Source organism: Eucalyptus grandis, chromosome 1 (assembly GCF_016545825.1).
Source record: "Eucalyptus grandis isolate ANBG69807.140 chromosome 1, ASM1654582v1, whole genome shotgun sequence".
Classification (NCBI taxonomy): Eukaryota; Viridiplantae; Streptophyta; class Magnoliopsida; order Myrtales; family Myrtaceae; genus Eucalyptus; species Eucalyptus grandis.
This window is the reverse complement of record NC_052612.1, coordinates 1,985,030-1,997,163: the sequence shown is the minus strand read 5'-3', so window position 1 is coordinate 1,997,163 and position 12,134 is coordinate 1,985,030. Positions and strand designations below refer to the sequence as shown.

The window sequence follows — 12,134 nt, the reverse complement described above, 5'->3', positions numbered from 1 at the left end:
AGTGATTGACGATAGTCGGAACCGAACTCCCGATCGTGGGTGGCGACAGCCACGACCGTTGCTGGTTAACATGGAAAGACTCGGGACCATCGTCAACACCCTAGCCTCGCCTCACCTCACCTAAAGGGGAGGATCGAACGACGGGCGATGGGTTCCACTTTCTATTTTTGGCCAAAATGTGCTGTGGAAGAACATGAATGCCCATACAATATGATAGAATTAAAGAGGGAAATAAAAGAACGGATTTTGCCATGTCCCTTGATAGAAAATTATCCGTATACAATAGAACTGAAGACCGTTTAACGAACAATTTTACAAAGTAGGCGAAAAAAATAAATAGGCTGTTCGATAACCGACCAGGACCATTTTCTTTCAATGAAGCAGCCCATGACAGAGCCACCTAATTTACTTCGGCGAAGAGGCTTCAACCCTCAGTCTCAATTGTCAAGTCTGCCAAAAGGACAAAGGAGTAAAGCTACTGCCGAAAAAATGAATGGTAGGCTTTCTTCTTGAACGTAATAATGTGCACATATATAGCAATCTCAAACTAAAAACGTGTTTTACGGGCGAGGAAATGCACATGCTACAAGATCGAATTGAATAGCATCTCAAATCTCATCTTTACCAATTCTGTAATAAGATCCTCGATCCAACTCAGGATGAAGGAGTAAATGAAATTTAACAGAAAACATTTCATTGCTGTAAAAGTGCAGCACAGTACTAAATGTTACATGAAACAGTGAGTTATGATTAGCACTATGATGCACGCCTTCTCAAGCAGAAAGCATCCAAACAACTTGTTTGCTTACTATTTGACAGTATAGATGTGGTTCCTGGAACATAATCAGATGTTTTCTCCCAGAGAGGGAAGCTTTGCCCACATTTCACATTTTGTCTAGACTCAGCACAGTAAATGATCAGTTGATTTGATAAAATTTCATTGTTCCAAACCTTTTCTTATTCCTAATGCAACATCACCCTCTTATGAATTCACAGAAGCAGCAAGTACAAGATTATTAGGAATAGTTAACATCGATGCACCAAGCTGAGTTTGTTACTGAACATCTCTTCTGAATAGAAATATCACGGTCCTGAATGAAGATGTGATATACACAAGATCACAGATTTGGCTCACCTACTTAATTTTTGGTCTTGCTCCCCCATTAGCGATACAGTCAAAGTGCTTCTAGACACCATCTACCAGTAGAGGAACGTGCTTGAGTTAGTTATTGCCTAACCATCTGCCTCCATTTTCTTGTCATATGGTCAGATGCATTAATTAGGGTTTCAACGTGGAGGCATGATAGTTGAGAGAAACATCATCTCAAGCAATACAAGGTTTTAGAGAGCAATTCCAAACCAATGATTTTTGGATGGTTAGAAGGCATAAGGATAATGCCCATCCTCTCCACAATGCTTTGGCCAAGGATCCCACTTAATATTTGTGCTGCCCCATCACCGGCCTTGCAATTCCTTATCCAGTTCTGTTAAATAAATATCATACCGCCCATCTTAGCAGATGCAACCCAAAACGACAAGGAAAGAAAACAGAAAGCCAGAATTGGCATCTTGGCAAAGTGAGATAATCAATCAAAGGAAAGTACCTGCCAGCCCAAAAACACAGTGCCTGCACTAGATGCATCAATATCTGGTCCATCACCCTGCTAGTATCTCTGGAACCATGCAATATGAGCTTCCAACAATTTCACCAAAACGCTCACCAGCCAGAAAATGCATGTTCTAGATCTATAGCTGTATTTGTAGCGAAAAATCTACAAACAATGACAAGCACAAACATCGTCAATGAGATCTAACCCAGTCAAAATAACATAGTGTGAGATTTTGTGAGACTACTATCATCTGTTCTAAAAACTTAAACTATCAGATGAATGCGTGATTTATTATTTAAATATTCTAACACTCCCCCTCCCACTAAGTCTGGTCCTTTGCCTAGCACTAAGCATGGAAATTTAATTCGGAAAGCACATGGGACCTGGAAAGATTCGAACTCAAGACCTCCAACTCTGATACCATGTGAGATTTTGTGGAACCACTGCCGATTGTTTTAAAAGCTTAAGCTATTAGACAAAGGTGTTATTTATTATTTAAATATTCTAACACAGAGAGACCAAAATCAATTTCAAAGGATATGCTCTACTTTAATTCTGTCATCTTCAAAAGGGGAAAACCAATTCTGTTCAACATTTTATCTTTCAGGTACAACTCTACAATTTAAAGTGGGAACTCAAAACAATTAAAGTAAAACATCCAGACAATTAACTTGCATCCTGTGCAAAGCAAAACAAATGATCTTCTAATGAAAAATGCAGCTGTGGGTCAGAAAAGACTTTCAATAAAATGAGTCCACTGTGAGTAAGGTGAATTCTACATCACATTTAGAATCCACCCGTTGACTTCACAGATAAGTATAATAAGAGATTCTACTGTAATACTTGTCAAAAGGAAAAGGATGATGCCTTACTCAGAACTAATCATGCTTAAGATAAGGCTCCATAATTGTTGTTTTCATGACATCATCCGGCACTATCCCGTCTCTTAACATGCTCAAACCACATCTGGCCTTCCACTACATTTCCAACTTTGCAATAGCCAAGAATCAAAATCGCATATGCTATTACATCAGGCACTAAACGCCTGTCTTTAGCACAATGAAATGCAAGCGATGCTTCCGTCATGAGTCCCCTTTTACAAAGACCGTCAATAAGAATGCTATAACAAACTATATTTGGAGAAATCTTCCTATTTAGCATCTCCTCATAAAGTTCAAAGGCATTCTCAAGGTTCTGAGATTTAAAATACCCATCAATTAGACAACTGTAAGAGATGAGATTAGGTTCCGGACCTTTTTCCAACATTTTCCGAACAAAGACATTGCTCCATCCATCTTACCTTCCTTGCAATAAGCATCAATTAGAATTGTAAATGTTATGGTATTCGGTTTTAGTTGACCATAATTAAGCTTCTCATAAAGTTGAACTGCTTCGTCTAGCATTCTCAAAGAGCAATACCCACAGATCACAGTATTGTATGTCACAATATCAGGCTCTAAGCCTCTTTCTTTAACTTGATCAAAAAGCTGTAGAGCATCTCCTAGACGAGCTTCCTTCAACAACATGTTAATGAGAACATTATATATTGCAATGTCTGCTATCACTCCATTCCACTGCATCATCTTGAAAATTTCAAACCCAAGAGTTGAGTTATGCTGCTTGCATGCACCATCAATAAGAGTGCAATAAGTTACAACATCTGGGGAGAAACCCTTCTTCAATAATTGGAAAAAAAGCAGCAAAGCATAGTCCAGTCTTCCCAACTCGATAACCGCACTTATGAGTGTGGTTTGAGTCACAATATCAGGTCTTACGCCATAACAAGCCATCTGGCTATACACCTTCAAAGCATTTCTTATACATCTTAATTTACACCAGCCATTTATCAAGGAGTTGAAAATAAAGACATTCGGATTAAGCCCATAGTCAACGCTCTGATAAAAGAATCTGAGAGCATCAATCATCAAGCCTTGCTTGCAAAGACCATTTATCAGCACATTACAGACAACGGTATCAGGCTCTCCACCACTCTTCATTATATCGTCATACAACCTGAAACCATCTCTTAAGTATCCAAATTTGCACAAGCCTCCAAGAAGACTGCTATAAGTCAAGAGAGAAGGCACATAACCAAGCTTCAATATATGACCAAAAATCCCACATGCCTCCATAATCCGATCATTCAGACACATTCCATTGATAAGAATGCCATATGTGATCATATTTGGTTTGATCCCCACCTTCAAACATCTTCTATACAGCACAGCAGCCCTTTGCAAATCTCCAGTTTTCAAAAATGCATCCATAATTGAACTATAAGTCACTACATCGAACTCAATACCTTTATTCAATGCCTCTAAGAGAAGAGCACAACCCTTATCCAACTTTTTAGCTTTTAAAAGACCACCAATGAGAATAGTATAAGTTACAAGATCAGGATCGACACCATTCTTGGCCATGAGCTCACACACCTTAAATGCCTTGTCCAATCTACGCTCCTTACAAAAACCATTAATCAAAATGCTGAAAGACGCTACTGATGGCTCTGGACCAGTTACCTGTAACATATTCAGATATTGAAGAGCTAAATTGTTTTGACTACTCTCGCAAAGAGCTCTCATGATCTTGTTACATGCTATGATATCAAGGACAGCGCCATCATCAATCACTGCACGATGAAAATTCCAACTTTTTTCAATGTCCCCCCTCTTCAAGAACCTATCCATGACGTGCTCATATATAGCTCTATGACACTGACTTCCAAATGATTTGCACATAGACTTGTAAATACTGATAACTTCATCAGCACGATTCAAATCGACCAAAAAATCCAGCATCGCTGATAATGATGAATGTGATACCATAATGCGCGATTTGCACATATAATGAAACGTACTCATGCATTGATCGATCATTCTATATTTGCGGTAACTATCAAGCAAGAAGCTACATGCCACTCCTATTTTTCCAATTGCACCATACCTCCTCAGACCTTCACAAATTGGAACGGATAAATCAGAAGAATTCACAATGCAATAACCAATCATTTTGTCAAAAACTCTGTTGGCAGGGGCAAACATATTCTTGGAAAGCAGCAGATGGAGGAGAGCACAAAAAGAATGTATATTGTGGTGAGATCCCATCAACTGCTCTGATCACTCACAGAACTGAATTACATGACTTGGTTTGGAGCAGAGACTTATTAGGCCAAGTCCCATCATTTCGATCATCATGCTTAGGCATACATTGGATATTGAGAAATTGCCTCAACATTTCACAGCATCAACCAACTTTTTCTTTGATTCAACCAGAATCCAGTTCAACACAGAAACCTCGATTTTTAATTTGGGAATAGAAGACCTTCATGCTCTTCCTCTCCATCATAATGGATGCCAAACCTGCATATACAATGATAGAAGAGGAAAAAAGCACTTCAATCGACATCTTTCCAGAGCACGATATCAGAGCATAGGAAAGCAAAAGTTGTTCAAAAGGGGAACACCCGAAAAAGTGAAAAGAGCATGTGGGATAAATAGCTTCACTTGGGTTATCATTTCAACCAACTAGGAAGATAAAAAGAATCATCTCGGTGCAGAAACCACAAGACCCATCGTCGAACTCCTGCTAAGAAGACAGGGGACTAAACCAAACGAGTAAGGAAGCTCTCCGCCACAAAGAACAGCAAGACCCTTCTCGGGAATTTCATCAAGCACCTGGTGTGCAGCATGCGGCGATCAATTTCCTTCCCTTGGGTGACGTTTCGTGGTCACAACACCAAAGACCCAAGTTCTAATTTCAACCAGTATCAACCCATCTTTCACTTATTTTCCCATCCCCAATGCGAAAAGAAATGACAACAACGATCGCGCAAGCGTGTCGAGCGTGAGAAAACGCAATACCTGAGTTGGACGAACATAGAGCAACTCCAGTTGATTTGGACAAAGAGATTTATTTTTCCACCAACGTCAATGCCTTCGAGCCAGAACGCCTTCGGGAAACACCGAGAAATTTGCTCCGGACCGTGGTTCTTCGTCTGGTCTAGCCAAACGGCGTGTAAAGTGACGGGCCGGTGATAAAAGGCGGCGGCTCAACGGCAGCCACGTCACGCTGCTCAAATCCTTAAGACTGCCTTTGGTTTGAAAATCCCATCTCCGACTTTGCTCCCTTTTGTACACGAGACTCAAATCCCATCTTTGGAAGTCAGCCTCAGGAGCATGACGACGTCTCTCAACCGACACGAATTCACTTAATTTTGGGACGGCCTCGTGAACGGTAGGAGGCACTTCATGTGGGACGAACGGCTGGACTCCGTTGAGTCATGCATGAAGGGTTGGGCTCAACGTGAAGGACGTGCGCAATTGAGATAGCAAAAATGATCTATGGAAACCAAATCGTCTTTAGGCCCTTTTTCACCCTCTTTTTCACCCTCTTGTCAAAACACGACCGAGCACGCACGCAAACACTAATGATCAACATGATTGGATGCATTAGCAATTGTGCAATGGTCAAAAGTGAAGATGATTAGTAATTTTAGAGGTGATCCTCAGGCAGGCGACATCGGCGAGGCAATATCCAATACATCACTTTATTACTATGCTAAAAGATCAATCATGAAGTTTTTAGTTTTTTTTTCAATTTTATAACCAATCTGAATTTATCTCACTTCTTAAGTTGAATTTCTTATCCAACATTTTATTATGTTCGATGAATGCCCGTAAACACCTACTAGAATAATTTCTTATCTTGTCTAAACTCAAATCGAGCAACCAGATGTCTAGTAATCAGTTTACCATTCATTAGATCCAAGCCTCGAGCGTCTAAGATTCAAGAGGCTGGCGTTGTATATGGGCAAGGCCCAACGTCCTACAAAGCCCAAACTATAACTCCAATTCACCTTGAACCAAAAATACATATAACTACGACCCACCAACAACAACAACAACAAAACAAAAAAATCCAATTTTAATACAAAATCATTAACTTTTACTTAAATCTCATATCTGTCCCGTTAACCCTTTTGTTCAAAATTTCCCTTAATGATCCTACGTGGCATTTTCGCATTATTGCTCAAGTTTTTACCCTAATTTTAAATTCAGGAAAACGTCCTTTATAAATGAATTTCCATTCAAACATCTTCTAAAATCTTAAATAGGGTTTGTTTTCTTTATTTGCTCTTACTCTTAAAAGAGTTTTTGTTCCATCTTACTCAAAGATTTTCGATTTTATGCTCAGTTTTCAATTTCTTGTGCTCGAAAGTCTTCCATCTCTTGCATTCAAAGAGCTTGCTCTTGGGAAAATTGACCGGGGATGCTCAAATATCTCATACTTGGGATTTTTCTACCTCTGATTATTGACGACAAATTTTGGACGGAAGATTAATAAAAGTTGATTTGGGACTCAAGCATAAATTAATGGATTTTATGAGATAGAAAAAATGTTTAGAGTAGAATTAAGATTATATCTAAAGTTTGGAGTTTTTTATTGGGGAAAAATATTTAGGGTACAATTGGGATTGGACCTAAAATTGAGGACATTTTACAAAAAGAAAGGTTTATAGTAGAATTGAGACTACACTTATAGTTTAGATCATTAGGCAAAAGAAAGTATATCATATCACTCCATAATAAAAGTACTATAATAATTAATTTGCGTATAGTAGTATACAGGAATTACGTGCATAAAAGAAATATTAAATTACTCCGAACAATTTACTGACTACAAAATGTATGAACATTGAAATGAATTAGAGAAAACAAAGTATGATTACAATCTCTTCTTCCCGTTAGAGGGAATTATTCCATCTACTTTGTGAAAAATAAATAATTTGAAAAATAGTTTATTTTTAAATAATTACTTATGTTCCTCGAAATAATTAGTTAACACAAAATATTTTCAATATCGGTAATTTTTGGAGTCTACTTAAAAGCTCAGGACAATAGATTTTCGAGTTGATTTTCTGAATTTAGTTGATCGGACGGCTATCCTTCTTTCTTCCTGAACGAGCGAGCCCTGAGCAGGGGGCGAGTATAGAAGAAAGAATTGGCCAAGTTCCAGGAGGGGCTGACTCGCGCGAGTGGACTCGGCGTCGGAGGATTTTCGCTTCGCAGCGATGTCGGCGGCGCGCGGCTACGGCCTGGTGGTGCTCGCGCTCGCGATCGTCGCGTCGGCCTCGCTCGCGTCGTCGCGGGAGAAGCTGAGCGCCCGGCAGTGCGAAGATCTGGGGTTCTCGGGCCTCGCCCTCTGCTCCGACTGCAACGCCTTCGCCGAGTACGTCAAGGACCAAGGTGCGTGCCCCCTTTCGCGTCGATTCGCGTCGAGGGTCGAGCCCATTTTTGGATCCGATTCATGGGTCGAGACGCGATTTGATGCTCCCTTTCGGATTACGTGTTGAAAGAACGGAGCCGATCGGATTGAGTGTAAACGAATGTGGAGAAATCTGAAACTGAGCTTTGCATGGTGATTCTAGGGTTTGGGTTTTTTGAACTGAAAGTTACCCTGCGTTGGGTCATGATCAATGAGATAACTTGGCTCCTTCACGTGTTAATTTTTTAGTCTGAATGTGTGGAATGGTGTAGTTTTTCGACCCCGTGCATGACTTGAGGTGTCCCTTGAAATTGTCTTGTGATGTTCTCGTGCAGAGCTCGTGTCCGACTGTTTGAAGTGTTGCACCGAAGATTCTGATGACGAGACTAGCAAGGTATGATGGATGTGTTCCTGGGCTTGTATCTAAATGTATGTTTTTTAATTTTCATTTTTGGTTATATCAGTGTGTTGTGACAATGCTAATCTGTATGTGCGCTTTGGATGAGTAAAAAGGAGGCAGCAGTGGCTTTGTCTTGTAAGAAGAACTTGGTTGTGATGTGTCATTTGAAACACAAGATGTATAACGATGCAGATCAGAGGATGGATGGAGTAGTTTGTGAAAGGAGCACTTAGAAACTTTCTATAATCGATCTTAAGAGGCTTTTTAGTTTTTACATGATTCTTTCGATTCCCTATCATTGTCATGGGACTTTAGTCTCGGGCTTTCTATGCACATCTGACCGTTCCTATTTCTTCTAGGGGAGTTCTTGTGCTCCAGATACTCTCATACCTCTCTTGTCTAGTTGTTGCTTAATTTTCTCTCTCTGCCTCCATTATAATCTCAGGACTCTGTGCTTATTGTAAAAATTATGAAACGACACCATTAGCAGAGACCATTTTGGCAATGATAGATGGATGCAAAGGAGTTGTTAGTTGCATGTTACTAAGAGGTTGAGAAGAGCAAGAAAAAAATGAAAAGGTTGGCAAAAAGGAGGAGAGGAAACTCAGTACTAGATCTTTTGAGTTATACCAAGCAATAGCAGCCTGTACATGGACTTTAGTTTGTATTAGTCACAACTTCTGATGGATTTTTGATCTTGTACCGCAATGGAAGTTCATTAGTGATTTTCCTGAGTTGTCCTGATCCTCCTTGATACCGGAGTCTTTTATATTCAATATCAGAAATTTCTCTAAGTACACTAATTGAAGTACACTCACTGCATAGATTACCTTCATTTATAGTTTTCATTATCCACAAGCCTTTTCTCCTCATCCTAAAGTATGCCCTTTAGGTTCTGTTTGGCATACTCACCAAAGGGAGAGCTGCATAGATGCCAAAGCCTTATTCGCTGTTTTTATGCACTTTTTGAGGAGAATATCTCACAGGCAATACTTTGGACGTTTGACGGTATTGGTCTATTTGACTCCATACCTATCTTACATCAATTTCTGACCTTCGCCTTCTTCTGGTCTTCTGGTCCTCTCTCCTGTGTTCTCATTATTGTCATTTGTTTTTGTTCCAATAAGAAGGATGGAACTTAAGGAATTGTCTACACTTCACTGGCTCCCCAAGTGGGCAATATGATTTAATTGTCTCTTTCTGGTTAAAAATGTTAACTGTTTTCAGTATGCCATGTTTACTAATTGTTTTCTTAAAATCGTGTTCAAAAGTCAAATGAAAAATTAAAGTATTGATTTTTGCTGGATGTGATGCTAGTATTTTACGAAGATCAGTTCTGTTTTGACGGCAGATCACTTACTCTGGGGCACTACTGGAAGTTTGTATGAGGAAATTAGTCTTTTATCCTGAAATTGTTGGTTTTATTGAAGAAGAGAAGGACAAGTTCCCTTCCGTTAAAGTCCAGTATGTTTTCAACTCACCACCAAAGTTGATCATGCTGGATGAGGATGGCCAATTCAAAGACACAATAAGGTAACTCTCTTCTGCTAATGCTAATGGCTGATTCCATGTGGTAGTGTGTACTTGGGGTTGAATGGACAAGGTTTTCAATCCCTCTCAATATTTGGATGTTAGTGACAGGTGAATGTCATGCTTTCTTGGTTGGTTTTTTTTTTTTTTTTTTTTTTACATTGGCATGCTTGACCTCACCCCTGAGTAGGATTAAAAAAGAATTATTCTGGGATGGATGATGATAAGATTTGAGATGCTATTCATCTGATCTTGAAGCAAACGTTTGTTACTCACGTAACCACCAAACGCATCAATCTATGGCCATTTTGTACATTGCTGGACATGATAGATTGATAGGCCTGCTTCTAGTTTAAAATGGTTCCTCATATTACTAAGCACAAAGCAGCTAGCTAAATGTTTCTTTCCAGTGGTTTTACCTTTTTTTCCCTTTCGGCAGGATCGACAACTGGAAACGTGAGCATGTCCTGCAGTTTCTGAGAGAGAAGGTTAAACCTGCTTCGCCAAAGTGAAAGGAGTGAGGTTTGGCTGGAGGGAACGTTGTAGATTAGACATGATGTTGCGTTTGAACTTATTGAAGCATTCTAGTGATTCTGTCATGGAAAGTAGATGTTTGATATTTATCTCTCCATAGTTTCGATGACTGGTTATGTTAGAATCTCATGTGACAAAGGTTTCTGATTTATCTCTCTATAATTCTGACAACTGGTCATGTTAGAATCTCATGCGACTAAGTTTCTCATTTTATATCCTTTCTCTTCCTTAAATATCTGTTTCCCATTTCGGTATCATACTTAGGTATCCTCTTAGAAGCAACTAGAACTATCTCTTGTATGTTTTCCCCCTCAAAGAAAAATACGATGAGTTTGAGAAATTGCAGGCAATATTTGTTTATGAAAATTGCTTATCTTTCTCTCGCATGCATGCCATTTGCCTCTCGTGCTAGTAATAGAATGTGATTATGCTCCATCACAAACAGTGTAAGTTGAAGTTGTTTGAGGTATAGTGTCCTGTTATTGATTTGGTGGACTCTTTATTGAAAAACCTGGACTTAATTGAAAATGCTAGATATGTTGGAGGACTCAGTTGCAAGATTTTGAAGTGTGAGGATCGTATGAAAAAGCTAATGCTAATAGAGTAACGTCTATCGTATTGTATGTATGGCGGAAGGATCCATTTTGATTGCCCTCTTCACGAGTAGAGGATAAATTAAGCCAATAAACCGGTAGGCCATTTTATTGTGCCTAGAACTGGAACAACTTTGGTCAGGTGATCAAGAGCACTGCCTCTTATTTCTGGCACTTTATGCATGGATTCAAGTAGGGCTTACTTTCTGAAGTTTTGATGTCAATGATTCCGAGAAAGATGCTGTCATGCACAAAGTCACAAACAGGAAACATCTGCATCACAAACCTGTCTCCTCTCTGTTACCATGAAAAGAAGTCACATAGACATTACTGGTTCTGCTTTTTTTAACTTGCAAAGCAGCCATATAAAGGGGGGAAAACAAAGTAGTCCGAGAACAAAATGAGGATGAAAATGTTCACACATCTTTGGTTACAACTACAAAGAGACAATGGACAGGAAGAAATGTGGTGGATTTAACAAGATCTCAATGAAGACTACCAGGTTTCGATGGAATTGAATAGGGCAACTTGGATATCCGTGTGGGCAACTTGGATATCCGTGTGGGCGCCGATTCAAGAACGTCACTCAATCTAATAGAAAAGGCTATTAAAATAAGTCGGATGACGTTGACATAGTTGATGTCTTGCCTCCATCAACTTCAGCAAGAACTACGCTTTCTTCTTGACCCTATAGAACATCAGTATCACTGATTAAAGGAAACCTAATTGTTGTCACTTGTAATTGTAATGTGCAATGGGAACAAACTAGCCAGTCCATACAGAAGTGTCCGAAAACTACGCAACTCCATTCGGCCCATACTTTTGTCTAATTCTAATCTTAATCTCTCAGTGGCCTGATGTCTCATCAATTGGTATCTACACTACGGGACACCACACGTGGCAAATTATAATGAGAAATAACAAAAAAAAAACTGTTTTTTAGCCGTGAATTTGTTGTAGAGATGGCAAAGTCTGACCTGGCTGTCCACCAATGACAGTTCACTTGCTCCACGAGGAGGTTGTAGATCTGTTGACTGTCTAAGAGGTGTTGGTTTAAATATTTAAATATAAATTATTATCGATAATGAAAATAATTTTCATCAACTAATTACTTTGATCTACACAAACAATCATTTTCTGACATAATCATTCATATTCTACAAAACAAACAACATCTTAATTTAACTAGGCCTCCACCTTATA

General features: G+C 39.3%; 2 protein-coding genes across 8 annotated transcripts; one reads left to right on the top strand and one right to left on the bottom strand.

Moving 5' to 3' along the window:
• Positions 1-232: 232 nt before the first annotated feature.
• Positions 233-5,862, bottom strand: LOC104436505 (putative pentatricopeptide repeat-containing protein At1g31840). Of its 7 annotated transcripts, XM_039315754.1 has the most exons (6): positions 5,471-5,862; positions 2,483-4,969; positions 1,605-1,772; positions 1,361-1,484; positions 1,136-1,197; positions 233-450 (listed from the first exon to the last, which is right to left on the bottom strand). In XM_039315754.1, exon 2 carries the CDS (start codon positions 4,712-4,714, stop codon positions 2,828-2,830), a length of 1,887 nt encoding a protein of 628 aa, XP_039171688.1. In that variant the 5' UTR covers positions 4,715-4,969; positions 5,471-5,862; the 3' UTR covers positions 233-450; positions 1,136-1,197; positions 1,361-1,484; positions 1,605-1,772; positions 2,483-2,827. The 7 variants fall into 7 exon arrangements, with proteins under 7 accessions (XP_039171688.1, XP_039171670.1, XP_039171675.1 ...); XM_039315736.1 differs by having other exon boundaries at positions 1,136-1,484; XM_039315741.1 differs by having other exon boundaries at positions 1,140-1,484.
• A 1,700-nt stretch (positions 5,863-7,562) lies between these two features.
• LOC104436424 (selenoprotein F) lies at positions 7,563-10,678 on the top strand. The gene is made up of 4 exons (XM_010049223.3): positions 7,563-7,855; positions 8,210-8,268; positions 9,626-9,807; positions 10,244-10,678. Exons 1-4 carry the CDS (start codon positions 7,681-7,683, stop codon positions 10,314-10,316), a joined length of 489 nt encoding a protein of 162 aa, XP_010047525.2. The 5' UTR covers positions 7,563-7,680; the 3' UTR covers positions 10,317-10,678.
• Positions 10,679-12,134: the final 1,456 nt, after the last annotated feature.